Source organism: Bombina bombina, chromosome 4 (genome assembly GCF_027579735.1).
Source record: "Bombina bombina isolate aBomBom1 chromosome 4, aBomBom1.pri, whole genome shotgun sequence".
NCBI lineage: Eukaryota > Metazoa > Chordata > Amphibia > Anura > Bombinatoridae > Bombina > Bombina bombina.
The window spans coordinates 331,662,784-331,684,631 of NC_069502.1; the positions used below are offsets into that span (position 1 = coordinate 331,662,784).

Sequence of the window (21,848 nt, forward strand, 5' to 3'; positions counted from 1 at the left end):
AATCGCCATAGAACAAGCCACTGAGCTGTTGTTCGTTCCTGGTAGAGCGCTTCTCTCTTTGTATGCAAATTATTATGACCCTGGGGAAGTCTCCCTATGGGTGATGGGGGAAACCAGACGTGGACTCCTTGCCCAGTGTGCTTAGAGGAATGTGGCTGCACCTCACTGACGAGGCCCATAGAAGGCCGAAACGATCGTCTGGGGTTGTCATGTTCCTTGTTCAGAGGAGAATTGCCTGGTATTTCGGGGCTGGACTGACCTTACTTGGCGGGATCAGACTGATATACTTCAGGAAAGTTTTCTTCTGTGAAAAGCACACTGGTCTAAAAGAGGCTGCTTCCGGGTGGTAAATCGCCATAGAACAAGCCACTGAGCTGTTGTTCGTTCCTGGTAGAGCGCTTCTCTCTTTGTATGCAAATTATTATGACCCTGGGGAAGTCTCCCTATGGGTGATGGGGGAAACCAGACGTGGACTCCTTGCCCAGTGTGCTTAGAGGAATGTGGCTGCACCTCACTGACGAGGCCCATAGAAGGCCGAAACGATCGTCTGGGGTTGTCATGTTCCTTGTTCAGAGGAGAATTGCCTGGTATTTCGGGGCTGGACTGACCTTACTTGGCGGGATCAGACTGATATACTTCAGGAAAGTTTTCTTCTGTGAAAAGCACACTGGTCTAAAAGAGGCTGCTTCCGGGTGGTAAATCGCCATAGAACAAGCCACTGAGCTGTTGTTCGTTCCTGGTAGAGCGCTTCTCTCTTTGTATGCAAATTATTATGACCCTGGGGAAGTCTCCCTATGGGTGATGGGGGAAACCAGACGTGGACTCCTTGCCCAGTGTGCTTAGAGGAATGTGGCTGCACCTCACTGACGAGGCCCATAGAAGGCCGAAACGATCGTCTGGGGTTGTCATGTTCCTTGTTCAGAGGAGAATTGCCTGGTATTTCGGGGCTGGACTGACCTTACTTGGCGGGATCAGACTGATATACTTCAGGAAAGTTTTCTTCTGTGAAAAGCACACTGGTCTAAAAGAGGCTGCTTCCGGGTGGTAAATCGCCATAGAACAAGCCACTGAGCTGTTGTTCGTTCCTGGTAGAGCGCTTCTCTCTTTGTATGCAAATTATTATGACCCTGGGGAAGTCTCCCTATGGGTGATGGGGGAAACCAGACGTGGACTCCTTGCCCAGTGTGCTTAGAGGAATGTGGCTGCACCTCACTGACGAGGCCCATAGAAGGCCGAAACGATCGTCTGGGGTTGTCATGTTCCTTGTTCAGAGGAGAATTGCCTGGTATTTCGGGGCTGGACTGACCTTACTTGGCGGGATCAGACTGATATACTTCAGGAAAGTTTTCTTCTGTGAAAAGCACACTGGTCTAAAAGAGGCTGCTTCCGGGTGGTAAATCGCCATAGAACAAGCCACTGAGCTGTTGTTCGTTCCTGGTAGAGCGCTTCTCTCTTTGTATGCAAATTATTATGACCCTGGGGAAGTCTCCCTATGGGTGATGGGGGAAACCAGACGTGGACTCCTTGCCCAGTGTGCTTAGAGGAATGTGGCTGCACCTCACTGACGAGGCCCATAGAAGGCCGAAACGATCGTCTGGGGTTGTCATGTTCCTTGTTCAGAGGAGAATTGCCTGGTATTTCGGGGCTGGACTGACCTTACTTGGCGGGATCAGACTGATATACTTCAGGAAAGTTTTCTTCTGTGAAAAGCACACTGGTCTAAAAGAGGCTGCTTCCGGGTGGTAAATCGCCATAGAACAAGCCACTGAGCTGTTGTTCGTTCCTGGTAGAGCGCTTCTCTCTTTGTATGCAAATTATTATGACCCTGGGGAAGTCTCCCTATGGGTGATGGGGGAAACCAGACGTGGACTCCTTGCCCAGTGTGCTTAGAGGAATGTGGCTGCACCTCACTGACGAGGCCCATAGAAGGCCGAAACGATCGTCTGGGGTTGTCATGTTCCTGGTTCAGAGGAGAATTGCCTGGTATTTCGGGGCTGGACTGACCTTACTTGGCGGGATCAGACTGATATACTTCAGGAAAGTTTTCTTCTGTGAAAAGCACACTGGTCTAAAAGAGGCTGCTTCCGGGTGGTAAATCGCCATAGAACAAGCCACTGAGCTGTTGTTCGTTCCTGGTAGAGCGCTTCTCTCTTTGTATGCAAATTATTATGACCCTGGGGAAGTCTCCCTATGGGTGATGGGGGAAACCAGACGTGGACTCCTTGCCCAGTGTGCTTAGAGGAATGTGGCTGCACCTCACTGACGAGGCCCATAGAAGGCCGAAACGATCGTCTGGGGTTGTCATGTTCCTTGTTCAGAGGAGAATTGCCTGGTATTTCGGGGCTGGACTGACCTTACTTGGCGGGATCAGACTGATATACTTCAGGAAAGTTTTCTTCTGTGAAAAGCACACTGGTCTAAAAGAGGCTGCTTCCGGGTGGTAAATCGCCATAGAACAAGCCACTGAGCTGTTGTTCGTTCCTGGTAGAGCGCTTCTCTCTTTGTATGCAAATTATTATGACCCTGGGGAAGTCTCCCTATGGGTGATGGGGGAAACCAGACGTGGACTCCTTGCCCAGTGTGCTTAGAGGAATGTGGCTGCACCTCACTGACGAGGCCCATAGAAGGCCGAAACGATCGTCTGGGGTTGTCATGTTCCTTGTTCAGAGGAGAATTGCCTGGTATTTCGGGGCTGGACTGACCTTACTTGGCGGGATCAGACTGATATACTTCAGGAAAGTTTTCTTCTGTGAAAAGCACACTGGTCTAAAAGAGGCTGCTTCCGGGTGGTAAATCGCCATAGAACAAGCCACTGAGCTGTTGTTCGTTCCTGGTAGAGCGCTTCTCTCTTTGTATGCAAATTATTATGACCCTGGGGAAGTCTCCCTATGGGTGATGGGGGAAACCAGACGTGGACTCCTTGCCCAGTGTGCTTAGAGGAATGTGGCTGCACCTCACTGACGAGGCCCATAGAAGGCCGAAACGATCGTCTGGGGTTGTCATGTTCCTTGTTCAGAGGAGAATTGCCTGGTATTTCGGGGCTGGACTGACCTTACTTGGCGGGATCAGACTGATATACTTCAGGAAAGTTTTCTTCTGTGAAAAGCACACTGGTCTAAAAGAGGCTGCTTCCGGGTGGTAAATCGCCATAGAACAAGCCACTGAGCTGTTGTTCGTTCCTGGTAGAGCGCTTCTCTCTTTGTATGCAAATTATTATGACCCTGGGGAAGTCTCCCTATGGGTGATGGGGGAAACCAGACGTGGACTCCTTGCCCAGTGTGCTTAGAGGAATGTGGCTGCACCTCACTGACGAGGCCCATAGAAGGCCGAAACGATCGTCTGGGGTTGTCATGTTCCTTGTTCAGAGGAGAATTGCCTGGTATTTCGGGGCTGGACTGACCTTACTTGGCGGGATCAGACTGATATACTTCAGGAAAGTTTTCTTCTGTGAAAAGCACACTGGTCTAAAAGAGGCTGCTTCCGGGTGGTAAATCGCCATAGAACAAGCCACTGAGCTGTTGTTCGTTCCTGGTAGAGCGCTTCTCTCTTTGTATGCAAATTATTATGACCCTGGGGAAGTCTCCCTATGGGTGATGGGGGAAACCAGACGTGGACTCCTTGCCCAGTGTGCTTAGAGGAATGTGGCTGCACCTCACTGACGAGGCCCATAGAAGGCCGAAACGATCGTCTGGGGTTGTCATGTTCCTTGTTCAGAGGAGAATTGCCTGGTATTTCGGGGCTGGACTGACCTTACTTGGCGGGATCAGACTGATATACTTCAGGAAAGTTTTCTTCTGTGAAAAGCACACTGGTCTAAAAGAGGCTGCTTCCGGGTGGTAAATCGCCATAGAACAAGCCACTGAGCTGTTGTTCGTTCCTGGTAGAGCGCTTCTCTCTTTGTATGCAAATTATTATGACCCTGGGGAAGTCTCCCTATGGGTGATGGGGGAAACCAGACGTGGACTCCTTGCCCAGTGTGCTTAGAGGAATGTGGCTGCACCTCACTGACGAGGCCCATAGAAGGCCGAAACGATCGTCTGGGGTTGTCATGTTCCTTGTTCAGAGGAGAATTGCCTGGTATTTCGGGGCTGGACTGACCTTACTTGGCGGGATCAGACTGATATACTTCAGGAAAGTTTTCTTCTGTGAAAAGCACACTGGTCTAAAAGAGGCTGCTTCCGGGTGGTAAATCGCCATAGAACAAGCCACTGAGCTGTTGTTCGTTCCTGGTAGAGCGCTTCTCTCTTTGTATGCAAATTATTATGACCCTGGGGAAGTCTCCCTATGGGTGATGGGGGAAACCAGACGTGGACTCCTTGCCCAGTGTGCTTAGAGGAATGTGGCTGCACCTCACTGACGAGGCCCATAGAAGGCCGAAACGATCGTCTGGGGTTGTCATGTTCCTTGTTCAGAGGAGAATTGCCTGGTATTTCGGGGCTGGACTGACCTTACTTGGCGGGATCAGACTGATATACTTCAGGAAAGTTTTCTTCTGTGAAAAGCACACTGGTCTAAAAGAGGCTGCTTCCGGGTGGTAAATCGCCATAGAACAAGCCACTGAGCTGTTGTTCGTTCCTGGTAGAGCGCTTCTCTCTTTGTATGCAAATTATTATGACCCTGGGGAAGTCTCCCTATGGGTGATGGGGGAAACCAGACGTGGACTCCTTGCCCAGTGTGCTTAGAGGAATGTGGCTGCACCTCACTGACGAGGCCCATAGAAGGCCGAAACGATCGTCTGGGGTTGTCATGTTCCTTGTTCAGAGGAGAATTGCCTGGTATTTCGGGGCTGGACTGACCTTACTTGGCGGGATCAGACTGATATACTTCAGGAAAGTTTTCTTCTGTGAAAAGCACACTGGTCTAAAAGAGGCTGCTTCCGGGTGGTAAATCGCCATAGAACAAGCCACTGAGCTGTTGTTCGTTCCTGGTAGAGCGCTTCTCTCTTTGTATGCAAATTATTATGACCCTGGGGAAGTCTCCCTATGGGTGATGGGGGAAACCAGACGTGGACTCCTTGCCCAGTGTGCTTAGAGGAATGTGGCTGCACCTCACTGACGAGGCCCATAGAAGGCCGAAACGATCGTCTGGGGTTGTCATGTTCCTTGTTCAGAGGAGAATTGCCTGGTATTTCGGGGCTGGACTGACCTTACTTGGCGGGATCAGACTGATATACTTCAGGAAAGTTTTCTTCTGTGAAAAGCACACTGGTCTAAAAGAGGCTGCTTCCGGGTGGTAAATCGCCATAGAACAAGCCACTGAGCTGTTGTTCGTTCCTGGTAGAGCGCTTCTCTCTTTGTATGCAAATTATTAATTAATAATTGTAACTTTAATTTATTTATATTTTAATTATGTTAAAGATAGGGGGTGTTAGGTTTAGGGTTAGAATTAGGGGGTGTTAGGTTTAGGGGTTAATATAGTTTAAATTAGGTTGCTGCGATCTGGGGGCCGGCGGTTTAGGGGTTAATAGGTTTAGTTAGTATTGACAATGTTTGTGAACGGCGGTTTATGGGTCAATAGATTTAGTTAGTGTCGGCGATGTTTTGGAACGGCTGTTTAGGGGTTATTAGGTTTAGTTAGTGTTGGCAATGTGGGAGGGTGCAGTTTAGGGGTTTATAGGTTTAGTTTGTGTCGGCGATGTGGGGGGGGGTGCGGTTTAGGGGTTAATAGGTTTAATTTGTGTCAGCGATGTTTCGGAACGGCGGTTTAGGGGTTAATAGGTTTAGTTTGTGTTGGCGATGTGGGGGTGTGGCTTAAGGGTTAATAGGTTTAGTTTGTGTCGGCGACGTTTCGGAACGGCGGTTTAGGGGTTAATAGGTTTAGTTAGTGTTGGCAATGTGGGGGGGGTGCGGTTTAGGGGTTAATAGGTTTAGTTTGTGTCGGCGATGTGGGGGGGTGCGTTTAAGGGGTTAATAGGTTTAGATTGTGTCGGCGATGTTTTGGGACGGCGGTTTAGGGGTTAATAGGTTTAGTTAGTTTCAGCGATGTCGGGGAACGGTGGTTTAGCGGTTGTACCTTTAATATAGACTTAGAGTTAGTGTCGAGGAACTGCGGTTTAGGAAGGAACAATGAAAAATTCCCAATATGAATAATAGATCTGGAAATTTGGAAACATATTTATTAATTTTCTGAATTTTTCGGGATGTGCCAATTCAGCAATTAAGATGCATCCGAATCGCCGAATCAGCCAAAATTCGTCTGAATTCCGAATTTGTCCGAAACGAAACACACGTGTTTACTTTAAAGTTGGTGGGAGTGGGATGTTAGGAAAAAAGGCACTGAAAAGTGCCATTACATTGCGGTCTATGGGACCTGTGTGTTCCCAAAGACTGCAATATAAATATATATGTATAGGTTTATATACATATATATTGATGTGTAAATATCCTATATTATAAAAGACAAGAGTTTGTCTGAAGCCGTCATGCGCAGTTCAGACAAACACTTGCAGCTGATCGCACGCGCACCCACCCGACAGCAGCTGGACTGTGTCCATAATTAATGCGTCCTATAGACTAGGATTTGTTTTAATTTTTAACATTTGTATCCCTGGTCTCTTAGATTTATAATTTTGTCAGCACTGGTTAAACTTAAATTATACCCCCATGGATGTCTCAATAGGCCCTTGGGTTATATTATAGCCTCTTTATTTTTTATGATTTGATACAATATAGGGGTTTACTTGCTGGGTTCAGTTCCTATGAATGTTGAGTCATTAGTGTCTATGGTTTCTACATGTTGCGGTGTCTCATCTATCATTTTTTGGCCTCTATGACTTTCATAGATGGCTATTCCATCCATATTTGCATTTATTTCATGTATAATATATTATCCACATTTGATATAACCATCAATTTATTATTTTTGTTTATTGACAGGTCTTTTTGCCCCATGTATGCTTTCTGAGACTTTGGGTGCACCATTGTCAGATATATAATATACTCTTGCCCCTTATACTATGATCACATCTCATAGCGGCAGGTGTATTGACCTGAATATATATTTTTGTGTTTCTGATGTATAGGACTACTCTAGCTCTCTATTTACATCTTTATACATCTTGGTAATTGGGCGACATGACATGCCCCCTGCTATGACGCCTCTTCCTGACGTTGCCAGAGGCTGGTCTGTTACATTGCATCCTGGTTGGTCTGATCTTACAAATATTAACCAATTGGAGGTTTGTTTTGTATTCCATGCGGTCTCCTGGCTATCCACTTGCGAATGGAGAATGGTAATGATGACTCACGCCCTGGCGCTCTCATTATGTATGGCTTGCATTTTCTTTGCATTTATTACGATCAGGCGACATAGATTTTTATTTTATTATAGTTTGGTGGTTTGTAGTTTGGGATATAGCTGATCAGATCACTGAGAGGTGGATGCACTTAACCACTTTTTTATTTTCATAGTATATGGTTTATCACTCATTACAACACCACACCTTTCTGATTGCTAATTGTTAACTATTCTGCATTGGAGCATTTTTTGCACACTGTCAGCCGTGATTGGCTGTGCTTTTGCGGGAGGGTTCCATAAGACTTTATAAGTCTTGTTTGCTCACTTGTTGTTTGTCAGAGGAAGGGACAGCATCTAGTCCCAAAACGTCACACTAAATAAAGCCTTTTTGTCACTGATGCCTGAAGACCAGTGAGTGCTTATTTCTATGAATCTACATTTGAACATTATAGCACCCTGGCGGATATTGCTTGATGGTGAGAGTGCATACACGTTACTTGTTTTATATATAATCATGTATATAAAGTTATAGATATATATTGTACAAAAATAAAATCAGATGTATGTAGAAATATGTATTTATGAATAAATAGAACATATTCTGTTATTTGAAGAACATTGGAATGCGTGAGAGTGGTGAGTTTTTTTCCACTTCTTTTTCTCCATTTACTTCTCTGGGGGAGTACGTAAACACGCACGTGATATTCTACCTTGGCTTTTTGATCTTGTCTGGTTAGGGCAAGAGCAGAAACAGTTAACTTTTAACTTGTAATATGAGCACAACCAGACAAGAGCAAAAAGCTTACTTCTAGCGCAATTACGCTTGAGCAGAAGCGTTCATTTGCCCTCCACTTGTAATCTGGCCCTATATAGGGAATTACATTTTGAGTTTAATGTTTGGGATACTGGAATGTGATTCACTTACAGTAAATTTATTTCTGACTTTAATATATGATCTGATTTGTTAGATGCATTTGACAACTGGAGATGGGAAAAACTGTCTTAGAGAAGAATCAGAGGTCTATTAGCATGGATAGAAAACTTCAGTTCTTGGTGGATTTTGAATACTATGGGCTTTATTTAATAGAGCTTGACAGACAGGGGCAGACCTCTCTTGGCATCCCGGTATTATCATTACACAATTTGCAGCATTTGCAAAGCTGCTCCGTGTTTGCATGAGAAGGGGCTGTCAATCTCCCCAGTCGTAAATGTCTGGGGGGATTGAGAAACGCCACTTTACAGTTGGCACTGGGGGTGCATTGCCTAGGCAGTATGCATTGTTAATAGCATATGTTCACATTTCAAAAGTGAACATTTTATTTTATAATATAAGAATTATACAATAATTATACTCAGTACTCACTACAATGCTGCTTATTAAGACAACATTCTGCATATTAACCTCTGCTGAAGAAATGCACACTACATCAAGCTAATCATATTCTCTCTCTTCTGCTTTCAGGTACGTGAATAGTATCCCTGCTCATCTGCAACCTATTCACTGCATTCTAGTGTTCTCTCCTCTTTAGTCCTGCATTTATTGTAATGTTATCCCAATGTCTTACTTCTAATGTTTTGTTAATTGCCATGTGATGCCCAATCCTTATCAATACCTGCTATTATTCTTAAATGTATAGCTGTTATATGCCATAGCTCCCACCTCCTCAAAATTACTATCTTGTTTATCTTAAAGGGACACTGAACACAATTTTTTTTATTCCGTGATCCAGATAGAGCATGCAATTTTAAGCAACTTTCTAATTTACTCCTATTAGCAATTTTTCTTCATTCTCTTGCTATCTTTATTTGAAAAAGAAGGCATCTAAGCTTTTTTTTTGTTTCAGGACTCTGGACAGCACTTTTTGTATTGGTGGATGAATTTATCCACCAATCAGCAAGAACAACCCAGGTTGTTCACCAAAAATGGTCCGGCATCTAAACTTACATTCTTGCATTTCAAATAAAGATACCAAGAGAATGAAGAAAAATTGATAATAGGAGTAAATTAGAAAGTTGCTTAAAATGTCATGCTCTATCTGAATCACAAAAGAAAAAATTTGGGTTCAGTGTCCCTTTAACTTATCTCACCCTGACCTGACCAGAATCTAACTTTCAATTGGCCTTTTAAATTGTCTTTTGACTTAGCAATTAAGAAATTTAGTGGACCCAGCAGGCTGCCCTGCCTATATATTTAACACTAGCTTGGGCTGTGCATTGCCTGGGCAGTATGTATTGTTACAATAGCATATGTTCGCATTTCTAAAGTGAACATTTTATAAGTGAGGCACTAATATAAGAATTATACAAGAATTAAGTTAACATTTTATAAGTGAGGCACTAATATAAGAATTATACAAAAATTAAGTGAACATTTTATAAGTGAGGCACTAATATAAGAATTGTACGAGAATTGAACAAGGATTGGGCAAGGAGCAAGACACAAGACAAGTACTTTTGTAATATTATGTTTTATGTATCTCAAGTGCTGCTGTAATACTGTGTCTTATGTGCTTAATTGGTTCCCACTTTTGTAAAAATGCTCAATATAGTCATATTCCTTTTTGCCACATCTTGGGCCCGATCCGATATGCAGCGTCGCCCACAAATGCGGGCGACGCTGAATTTTGCGCTGGTTTGGTATCCTATATATACGGCATAACCTAGAAGTTACGCCCGTATATTTCTGCCGTATATTTCTGCCAGCGCAGTTTGGTATCCAATATACAGCGTAAGGACGTGGCGAAAATGGAGAAATCTTACTCTATTTTCATCTCGCCACAAAAAGCAGCCGTAAGAAGCCTTACGCTGACTATTGGAGCACCGTAACTACCTAAACTACCTGCAAAATAAAACCTAACACCTAACGCATGCGCAATGTCTATCTACCTGTCAACCGCGATCCCCCGCCGCAATCCCTAATAAAGTATTTAACCCCTAAACTGCCGCTCCCGGACCCCGCCGCCATCTACATAAACTAACCCCCTACTGTGAGCCCCTAAAACCGCCACCATCTAACTGATCTATCCCCTAATGTGAACCCCTAAAACCGCCGCCATCTACCTGATCTATCCCCTAATGTGAACCCCTTACACCGCCGCCATCTACCTTATCTATCCCCTAATCTGACCCCTTACACCGCTGCCACCTATATAAAAATTATTAACCCCTAATCTAATCCCCCTATACCGCCGCCAGCTATATTAATATTATTAACCCCTAATCTAATCCCCCTTTAAATAATTATCTCTATTACCAGCCCTTAAAAGGGCCTTTTGCGGGACTTTGCCCCAAAGCAAACAGCTCTTTTGAACCTATAACCTACACCGCCGCCACCTATATTAATAGTATTAACCCCTAATGTAAGCCCCTTACACTGCCGCCATCTATATTAAAATTATTAACCCCTAATTTAATTTACCTACCCCGCCGCCAGCTATATTATCTATATTAACCCTAAGTATATTATAGTTAATATAGTTATTACATTATATATATTAACTATATTAACCCTAATTATATTAGGGTTAATATAGTTAATATAGTTAATATAGTATTTATATTAACTATATTAACTCTATCTAACCCTAACACCCCTAACTAAATTCTTATTAAATAAATCTAATTCATATTATAAACTAAAATATTCCTATTTAAATCTAAATACTTACCTATAAAATAAACTCTAAAATAACTACAATATAATTAATAATTACATTGTAGCTATGTTAGGGTTTATATTTATTTTACAGGTAAATTGTTAATTATTTTAACTAGGTATAATAGCTATTACATAGTTATTAACTATTTAATAGCTACCTAGTTAAAATAATTACCCAATTACCTGTAAAATAAATCCTAACCTAAGTTACAAATACACCTACACTATCAATAAATTAAATAAACTACAAATATCTATCTAAAAATACAATTAAATAAACTAAACTAAATTACAAAAAAAACAAAACACTAAATTACAAAAAAATTTTACAGCAATTTTAAGCTAATTACACCTATTCTAAGCCCCCTAATAAAATAATAAAGCCCCCCAAAATAAAAAATTCCCTACCCTATTCTAAATTATAAAATACCCAGCTCTGTACCAGCCCTTAAAAGGGCTTTTTGCGGGGTATTTACCCCAAGTTAACAGCTCTTTTGCCTGTAAAAAAAAAGAACACAACACCCCCCCCCCAACATTACAACCCACCACCCACATACAACTATTCTAAACCCACCTAAACCCCCCTTAAAAAAACCTAACACTACCCCCCTGAAGATCTCCCTACCTTGTCTTCACCCAACCGGGCCGAACTCCTCATCCGATCCGGGCGATGTCTTTATCCAAGCGGAGGAGCGAAGAAAGAAGATGCCGCTTGATGGAAGATGCCGCCGGATGGAAGAAGACTTTGCTGCCGCTTGGATAAAGACATCGCCCGGATCGGATGAGGAGTTCGGCCCGGTTGGGTGAAGACAAGGTAGGGAGATCTTCAGGGGGGTAGTGTTAGGTTTATTTAAGGGGGTTTTGGGTTAGATTAGGGGTATGTGGGTGGTGGGTTGTAATGTTGGGGGGTGGTATTGTGTTTTTTTTTCAGGCAAAAGAGCAGTTTTCTTTGGGGCATGCCCTGCAAAAGGCCCTTTTAAGGGCTGGTAAGGTAAAAAAGCTTTGAACTTTTTTAATTTAGAATAGGGTAGGGAATTTTTTTTATTTTGGGGTTTTTTAATATTTTATTAAGGGGCTTAGAATAGGTGTAATTAGTTTAAAATCTTGTAATTTTTTTTTATTTTTTGTAATTTAGTGGGGTTTTTTTGTAATTTAGTTTAGTTTATTTAATTGTATTTTAGTTTAGATATTTGTAGTTTATTTAATTTATTGATAGTGTAGGTGTATTTGTAACTTAGGTTAGGATTTATTTTACAGGTAAATTGGTAATTATTTTAACTAGGTAGCTATTAAATAGTTATTAACTATTTAATAGCTATTGTACCTAGTTAAAATAAATACCAAGTTACCTGTAAAATAAATATAAACCCTAAAATAACTACAATGTAATTATTAATTACATTGTAGCTATCTTAGGGTTTATTTTATAGGTAAGTATTTAGATTTAAATAGGAATATTTTCATTAATAATATTAATATTAGATTTATTTTAATAAGTTAGGGATGTTAGAGTTAGATAGGGTTATTATACTTAATATATATATAATATAATAACGATATTAACTATATTAACCCTAATAAAATTAGGGTTAATATAGTTAATATATATAATATAATAATTATATTAACTATATTAACCCTAATATAATTAGGGTTAATATAGTTAATATAGCTGGCGGCGGTGTAGGGGGATTAGATTACGGGTTAATGTGTTTAATATAGGTGGCGGCGGTGTAGGGGGATTAGATTAGGGGTTAATACATTTATTATAGGTGGCAGCGGTGTAGGGGGATTTAGATTGTAGGCAAAAGAGCTGATTATTTTGTGACATAGCCCCGCCAAAAGCCCTTTTAAGGGCTGGCAAAAGAGCAGTTTACTTTGGGGTAATGCCACGCAAAAAGCCCTTTTCAGGGCTATTTGTAGGGTTAGACTTAGGTTTAGTGGTAGGGATAGTTCAGTATTTTAGGGGTTAAATAATTTAATATTGATGGCAGCGGGGTAGGGGGATTAAATTAGGGGTTAATAATTTTAAAATAGATGGCGGCGGGGTAGGGGCTCACTTTAGGGGGTAGGTAAGGTAGATGGCGGCGGTGTAAGGGGCTCACATTAGGGGGTAGGTAAGGTAGATGGTGGTGGGGTAGGAGCTCACTTTAGGGGGTAAGTAAGGTAGATGGCGGCGGTGTTAGGGGCTCACTTTAGGGGGTTATAGATTTAATATAGCTGGCAGCGGGGTCCGGGAGCGGGGGTTTAGGGGTTAATAACTTTATTAGGTGGCGGCGGGGTCCGGGAGTGGCGGTTTAGGGGTTAATAACTTTTTTTATTGTTAGGATAGTGAGGGGGGATAGCGGATAGAGGGTTAGACGTGTCGGCTATGTTTAGGAGGCGTGTTAGACAGTGCGGGCGATTTCATACTTTAGTCAGGTTTTGTAGGCGCCGGCAGTTTCTAAAGTGCCGTAAGTCACTGGCGACACCAGAAATTTGTACTTACGCAGATTTCTGGACATCGCTGGTTTATCCGACTTACGGCACGTTAGCATCTGACGGCGCCGTATATTGGATAGCTCGAGTTGTGAGCTGAAACTGAGGGTGACGCGGGTTCCCACGCTTGCGCCACAAACCACGCCGTATATCGGATCGCGCCCCTTGTCTCTATAACAAACTATTTTATTCATTAACTTCTGCCTCCTCACCAACTGCACTGCTCATTAACCCATCTCTCTTAAACTCGTCTTACTTTTGTACTCATGAACCTTATCTATTCCTAAACACTCTCTCTCCCCAGCACTTCGCCTCAAAAACAGTCTCATTACTGCAAATCTGTATCTCATCTCATGTCACTCTCCCTCTTACTTATAATAGCTGCTGGTGACATCTCCCCTAATCCTGGTCCCAAACAACTTCCTACCCATGCACATCCATGTGTACCATTCCATAGACTCAGAAAACAAAACTCTGGTAGCCTTACTCACATTCGACTTGCATCTAAAACTACTACCCCTTTCACTTGCGCACTCTGGAACTCTCACTCTGTTTGCAACAAGCTCATTTCTATACATGACCTCTTTATCTCCCGCTCCCTCAACCTTCTGGATTTAACAGAAACCTGGCTCTCTCCCCTAGACACAACATCCACTGCTGTTCTGTCTCCACTTCAGACACAATCCTAGGTCTGGTAATAGACATGGAGGTGGTGTAGGTATTTTACTTTCCTCTCATTGCACCTTCTAACAAATACATCCCATCTCCTCCCTCAAATTTTCCTCATTAGAAACCCACATGATTCACTTATTCTCTCGCCTCTCTATACGTGTTGCAGTCATATACCGACTCTCTGGCTCCTCAACTCAATTTCTAGATTACTTGGCTGCCTGGCTACCTTATTTCCTCTCTTTAGGCACCCCTGCCCTCATTCTTGGCGATTTCAACATCCCTCTTGACAATCCCACTGCCTCCTCTACAAAACAACTTCTGCAACTCACTTCCTCTTTCAGTTTGTCACAATGGACTGACTCTCCAACTCACAAAGATGGCCACTCCCTTGACCTGATCTTTAACTATCGATGAACAATTTCAAACTTCACAAACTCTCCTTTTCTTCTTTCTGACCACATCTCCTCACTTGCAACATCTCATCCCTCCCTACAACTCTCCCTCCTTCTACTCATCACACCAAACTTCACAGAAGCATTATGTCATTAGATCAGCAACAGCTTGCTAAATCCCTCAAACCTCTCCTCTCATCCATCACCTACTTCTCCTGCCCTGACCATTTATCTGCCACTATAATTCCACCCTTACAACGGTCCTTGACAATCTGGCCCCTCTTACCCATTGCTCGGATATCACACACTCATCCTCAGCCCTGGCATACTCCTCTGACATGGTACCTACGCAGATGTTCCCGTACTGCTAAGCGGCACTGGTGAAAATCACGGAGTTCAGTTGATTTCCTTCATTACAAGTTCATTTTGAATTCCTACTATTCTGCCCTTAATCTCTATAAGCATCATTACTTCTCTACTCTTATCTCTAATCTTTCTTCAAAACCCAAAACGTCTGTTCTCCGCTTTCAATATTCTTCTCGGCCCACCCCCACCCCCTAATGCAACTTCTCTATCAGCTCAAGACTTTGCTAGCCACTTTAATAACAAAATCGACTCCATCAGAAATGAAATCAGCTCTCAACATAATTCCATTCTCTCACCCCCTCAAATGCTCACATTCAACCACAACCCACATAGCCATAAATTTTGCTCTTTCTCCCCAGTTACTGAGGAAGAAGTTTTGGCACTTATACTGAGCTCTCACCTCACTACCTGTCCTCTTGACCCTATACCCTCAAAGCTGCTCCTCTCCCTCTCTACTACCCTTACCCTTATACTCACACACATATTCAACCTCTCCCTCAGCACCAGTATATTTCCCTCATCAACCTCCCCATCCAACTACTGCCCTATTTCCCTACTCCCTCTTGCCTCAAAGCTTCTCAAAAAGCTAGTATATGCACACCTATCCCATTTCCTTACATTAAACTCCCTCCTCGACCCACTGCAATCTGGATTTCATCCCCATCACTCCACAGAGACAGCAATCGTTAAGGTTACCAATGACCTACTTACAGCAAAATCAAAAGGCCACTTCTCTCTGCTTATCCTCCTTGATCTTTTTCCAACCTTTGATACTGTTGACTACCCTCTTTTGTTCCAAACCACCAATCCTTCGGCATTTGTGACACAGCCCTCTTGTAGGTCTCTTCCTACCTGTCAAACCATATCTTTAAAGTAGCATTCTCTGGGGCCTCCTCTGCCCCATCAACACTTTCTGTTGGGGTACCACAATGCTCTGTCCTCTGTCCCCTTCTCTTCTCAATCTAAACATCATCATTAGGTTCCCTAATAAAGTCCCATGGGTTCCAATATCATTTGTATGCAGACGACATCCAAATCTACTTCTCTGCAACAGACCTATCTCCTTCCTTGCTAACCCGTGTCACTAACTGTCTTTCTCATTTCTCTTCCTGGATGTCCTCTCACTACCTCAAGCTAAATCTCTCCAAAATTGAGTTCCTTATTTTCCCTCCTTCTTCCAAAATCTCCACCCCAATCTCTCTATAACTGTGGACAACTCCATCATTACCCCTACCCCACATGCCCGATGTCTTGGGGTTCATACTTGACTCAGATCTTTCTTTCACTCCTCACATTCAGTCCTTGGCTAAATCTTGCAGCTTCCACCTTAAAAACATCTCTAAAATTAGATATTTCCATACACAAGACACAACTAAGATTTTAATCAACTCTCTCATCCTTTCCCGCCTCGATTACTGCAACTCTGTCCTCTCTGGTCTCCCCAGCTGCCACCTAGCTCCTTTACAATCCATATTGAATGCCTCTGCCAGGCTCATCATCCTTACACGTCGCTCTTCATCTGCTGCACCTCTCTGCCAATCCCTTCACTGGCTTCTTCTTGCCTCCAGGATTAAACACAAAAATCTCACTCTGACATACAAAGCCCTCAACTGCACTGCTCCCCTCTATATCTCAGACCTTGTCTCCAGATACTCTCCCTCCTGTCCCCTTCACTCTGCTTATGACCTCCTACTCTCCTCCTCTCTTGTTACCTCCTCACACTCCCGCTTACAGGACTTCTCTAGACTGGCTCCCATCTTGTGGAACTCTCTGCCTCGCTCCACAAGACTCTCCCCTAGATTTGAAAACTACAAGCGCTCCCTAAAGACTCTACTGTTCAGGGATGCATACAACCTACACTAACCTTTCTTTATACCATTTCCTCTTCTCTATTGCTATCCCCTTGAACCCCCTTAGCATGTAAGCCTAATAGCCATGCTGTTTGTAGATCACCTTCTTTAGAGCTGACTACAACAGTGTGACTCTTGGCAGGGCCCTCTACCCATCTGATCACAATAAATGTTTACTTGTATTCTGCCTATGTTTATAGTGCTGCGAAATCTGTTGGCGCTCTACAAATAACCGATAATAATAATATTAATAATAAGTTGGCGTAGCAGGTTAAGAAGCAGCAGTCTCATAACATGTGAGCCTGTAGCTGAAGTAACTTCTAAGCTTTATAAACATATATACAGCCGATATACTGTGGGACTATTTGAGATCTAAAACTAGTTTTGTGACAGAATACAATACACTAATTCCGGAACATCATTGTCTATTTACACATCAGGGGGTGAATTATTAAAACAGAACCTTTTTTACAAGCTACCATACAGCTGCAAAGATTATTTCTTATTTCCTTCAATGCATTAGAAGCAGCTTTCAATAATTGTGAATGTAGAGAAGAAACATTTTTGCATGTGTATGACAGTTTATGGTTATGGGGGATTATCATATAATAACCAAACATCAAAGAATGTAACTAAAACCTCTTTACATATTTTTATGCACTGTTATTTTCATTATTATACGAAATCATAGTTGCACCTTTTATTAGCAATCTCACAACTGTGATCAACACCTGGTATCTATCTATCTATCTATCTTTCTATCTAAGTACGTGGTTATACATCTGTATTTTTTCTTATACCATATAGCTTTCATATTCATGCAGAATGACAAGAAACAATCAAAGCCAAATACAGTTACAGAAATTCAAAAGGACATTTTAGTTGAAAAGGAAGATACAGGATGAGAATTACCGGACAAGATAAAGGGGTGGGTTGCATATTGTATTACTTGCTTAATGTCACTCTTACCTGTGTCTGGATTGGTGGTAGTTTATGAAATAAAAGAAATCCATTTTTTAAAAGAATGTTTGCTACATCAGCATTCAATAGTATGTTGGCTTTTGTGATTTAGTAAAAATGCAAACTTTGTACAGCTTAGAGATACAGCAGCTATAATTGATTTTAGAAGCATGCATATCTTATCAGGGGCTGCACATATCAGAGATGGTAGGCTACTAAGCAACAGTTCTAAAACATCATATGGCTCTTTAAATCCTAATAAAGTCTGACAGCAGCCATTTAATGATTTGTTAGAGATTTCCACAAACACATCATTTTAGAAATAATTCTTATTAAATGTATACTTGGCAGAAATTACATATCATGGGCTACCAACTAACATATGTCATGCATCACCTAACATCTACAGTCTATGTCCTAGATCCTACTGCAGTTGTTAACTTTACTCCTTGCAATACAAATGAATGCTGAGTTTTGTTGTCAGCTGTAGGTTTAATATTTACAACGGCAATAGAATCATCTAAACCTATACATGCATTTAGAGTGATATGATCTCTGACCTGTGTGCCTGAGCTGCTTCCCTTGGAGATGAGTCTTCTTCATCATCAGTGCTGCATGACTTGGACCTGGATTTTGAAGCTCTCTGTATAGCAATAAAGATAACAACTACGTGTTTTTATAATGACACATATATGCATCAGTTTAATTGTGTAAGGAGTGTCAAGAGTGCACTTAATGAACTTAAATGCAAAATGAAAATGTTGTAATGTATGAGAGCATTTTAATATTGCATTACTGTGTGCAAACAGGTTAAACACATAGTTAAAGTCATATCTAGAGCAGCAATGCACTGCTGGGACCTAGATAAACATATATGACAAAAGGTACTGTATATGTGCGTAGACACAAATCAAAATCTTTTTCCTAGTAGTGCATTGTCATTCTAGAGTTGACTTTAACTATGTGCTTAACTTCTTTGGTTTATTTATAAACCAGTTAAGAGATTTAGTGAATTTTTCAGTTTGACCAAAATCATGAATAAAATAGTTTTTTGTTACTATGCACTTACTATTATGAAAACAATACATTACTATCACTTCTAATTTTCTTAAGAAGGCTGTGAACTATATAAATTTGCTGTTGTTTAAAAAAAAATGTGTTTGATAAAAAAAGGAGAGTGTTAACACTATAGAATATTACATTCAGTATACTATACAGGCAAGTGAAATGCATGACCTGTTAATAGGAGCAGTAGTAGCACATTGAATCTAAGATCTTATAGAAGTGTTGCTGCATGAATCTGGGATATTCCAAATGGATAGTTCAAGAACAAATATTTTTCAAGCAGTATAGGAATAAAAAGTTATGTATTTCATTATTGGTGGATTATTTGAATCCTTAAATATGAATCTAGAGAGCACTGTCAGTTAGTTTTACTCAATAACTAGTAAATTATACTCACATAAATTTGCAAACCTGTTATAATACAGATATTAACACTATCCTTAAAGTGAAGGTCAATTTTCATCAATGAGTGCCCGGTTTTTAAAAATACTTTTAAAATCAGGGGCACTTTCATTGATGAAAATTAACATTGCACTGGATTTTAAGAAATACTTACCTTTTACTTCTGCAAAGCCGGATCGACGATCTCCCTCCTTCTTCTTCCTGCTGTAGACAACAGCAATGACGAAACTGGCTTCCTCCAATCACAGCCAGGCATCACGAGCTGGACGCTCTGGGGTGCAAGCCATGATTGGAGGAAGCCGGTTTTTGTCATTTCTGACGTCACTACAGAGGAACTGAGGCTGAGATCGGCGATCCGGTTTTGCAGGAGAAAAAGGTAAGTATTTCTTAAAATCCAGTGCAATGTTAATTTTCATCAATGAAAGTGCCCCTGTTTTAAAAAGTATTTTTAAAAACCGGGCACTCATTGATGAAAATTGACCTTCACTTTAAGGACACTTGGACATAACATCATTTTCAACAAATTGTTGATTGTTTTTTTGTAAATTTATAAAAAGAAAAAAAAAATGTAAGCTTACCTGATAAATTTATTTATTTCTGGATATGGTGAGTCCACGCCTTGAGTAATTACTGTTGGGAATATCACTCCTGGCCAGCAGGAGGAGGCAAAAGTACTCCCTTACCCACAACCCCCAGTCATTCGACCGAAGGGAAATGGAGAAAAAGGAGTAATACATGGTGTAGAGGTGCCTAAGGTTATAGTCAAAAGAAAAACTGTCTTAAAATAAAGGGTGGGGCCGTGGACTCACCATATCCGGAAATAAATAAATTTAAAAGGTAAGCATAAATTTTGTTTTTATTTCCTAAGAAATGGTGAGTCCACGGCTTGAGTAATTAATGTTGGGAACCAATACCCAAGCTACAAGACACAGATAAATAGGGAGGGACAAGACAGGCAGTCCTAAACAGAAGGCACCACCGCTTGAAGAACCTTTCTCCCAAAAGAAGCCTTAGCCAAGGCAAAAATATCAAATTTGCTAAATTTGGAAAAAGTATGTAGAGAAGACCAAGTTGCAGCCTAGCAAATTTGTTCCACAGAAGCTTCACTTTTGAAAGCCCAAGAAGAGGAAATAGCTCTTGTAGAATGAGCCATAATTCTCTCAGGAGGCTGCTGTCCAGCAGTCTCATAAGCCAAACAAATTATACTTTGTAACAAAAAAGAAAGAGTAGTTGCAGTAGCTTTCTGACCTTTACGTTTCCCAGAGAAACAGACAAAGAGGGCAGAGGACTGGCGAAAATCCTTAGTCACCTGTAAGTAGAATTTAAGAGCACGTACAACATCCAAATTGTGTAACAAACATTCTTTGGAAGAAGAAGGATTAGGACACAGAGAGGGAACAACAATTTCCTGATTGATATTTCTATTAGAAACAACCTTAGTAAGGAAACCTAACTTAGTAAAGTGCTTAGTAAAGAAGCTTGAAGTTTTAGCTCCTAGTCTAAAAACCTGTAAAATGTCATCTGCAATAAAGGAATTGGCCAACTTAAGAGCTTTAATCCTATCTTGAATTTCATCCAAGGAAATCTCTTCTTTAAAGAGAATTAGACAAGGTGTTGAACCAATAAGATACCGCACTAGTCACGCCGCAGGTTGCCATTGGAGACCATTGGAGACCTTGATGAACATAAATCTTTTTCAAATAAGCCTCCAGCTTCTTGTCCATTGGATCCTTAAAAGCACAGCTATCCTCAATAGCAATAGTGGTCCTCTTAGCCAGAGTGGAAATGGCCCCTTCAACTTTGGGTACAGCATACCAAGGGTCTTTAATGGAGTCCTCGACTGGAAACATTTTCTTAAAAATGGGAGACGGGGAAAAAGACACCCCTGGTTTCTCCCATTCCTGTGAGATAATCTTCCTAGCACGGTCCAGCACAGGAGTCATCTAAAGTAGCTAAAACCTCCTTTAACAATACACAAAGGTGTTAAATCTTAAATCTGAAGGATACCACCTCAGTCTCAGATGAAGGAACTATACTGTCCGAATCTGAGATTTCACCCTCAGAAAGTCCCGATGTATCCTCCTCATCGGACTTATGAGAAAGGGCAACTTAGGAAGCAGAACCGAGGACAGGCACCTTACTTTCTGAATTTCTAGATTTCCTCTTGCGTTTTCCCTGTAATCTGGGAATGGCAGCTAATGCCGCAGATACCGCTGAAGATAGCTGGGCAGCAATTTCTGCTTTTAAATAAACTCCACTAGGAGTTATAGAGGAACCACAGGGCACTGCATGTGACACCATTGAGGCTTGGGATGTAGCAGGAGAAAGCTGAGGTATTATTTTAACAGCATTATCCTGAGAGACATTAGGCTCAAAAATGTTACCTTTATTTTGCAAGGTTTTCTTGACACATGAAGAACAAAATTGCATAGGAGCTCCAATTTGTGCATCTAAAAATAATAAGCATGAATTTATGAGAGCAGGCTCTTGCTCCATATCAGACATGTTGTGAAACAGTAAATAAACTTGTACAGATAAGTTCCAAAGATTTTAATATTCAATTAAAATAAGCCAAGGAAAAAATACACTTTAAATTTTATCCCAAATTAGGATCAATCCCTAGCTAAAATTATGTGAGAAAAGTTAAGAAAAAACATTTAATAAACATCAAATAAAGTTCTAAAATACCTCTCTGGCAACCCCACACCTCAATTACAGAGGTGCCTACTTCCTGATACACTGAGTACCAGAAATAACTATTTTTTCAAA

General features: G+C 41.5%; 1 protein-coding gene across 1 annotated transcript in view; it reads right to left on the reverse strand.

The window, feature by feature from the left end:
* The window catches only part of PLCH1 (phospholipase C eta 1), a 458,827-nt gene that overhangs the window by 73,118 nt on the left and 363,861 nt on the right, over positions 1 to 21,848 (reverse strand). Inside the window, exon 14 of the mRNA XM_053710072.1 lies at positions 18,173 to 18,255. Within this exon, the coding sequence (XP_053566047.1) occupies positions 18,173 to 18,255 (83 nt within the window). The remainder of the gene's footprint in view (positions 1 to 18,172; positions 18,256 to 21,848) is intronic.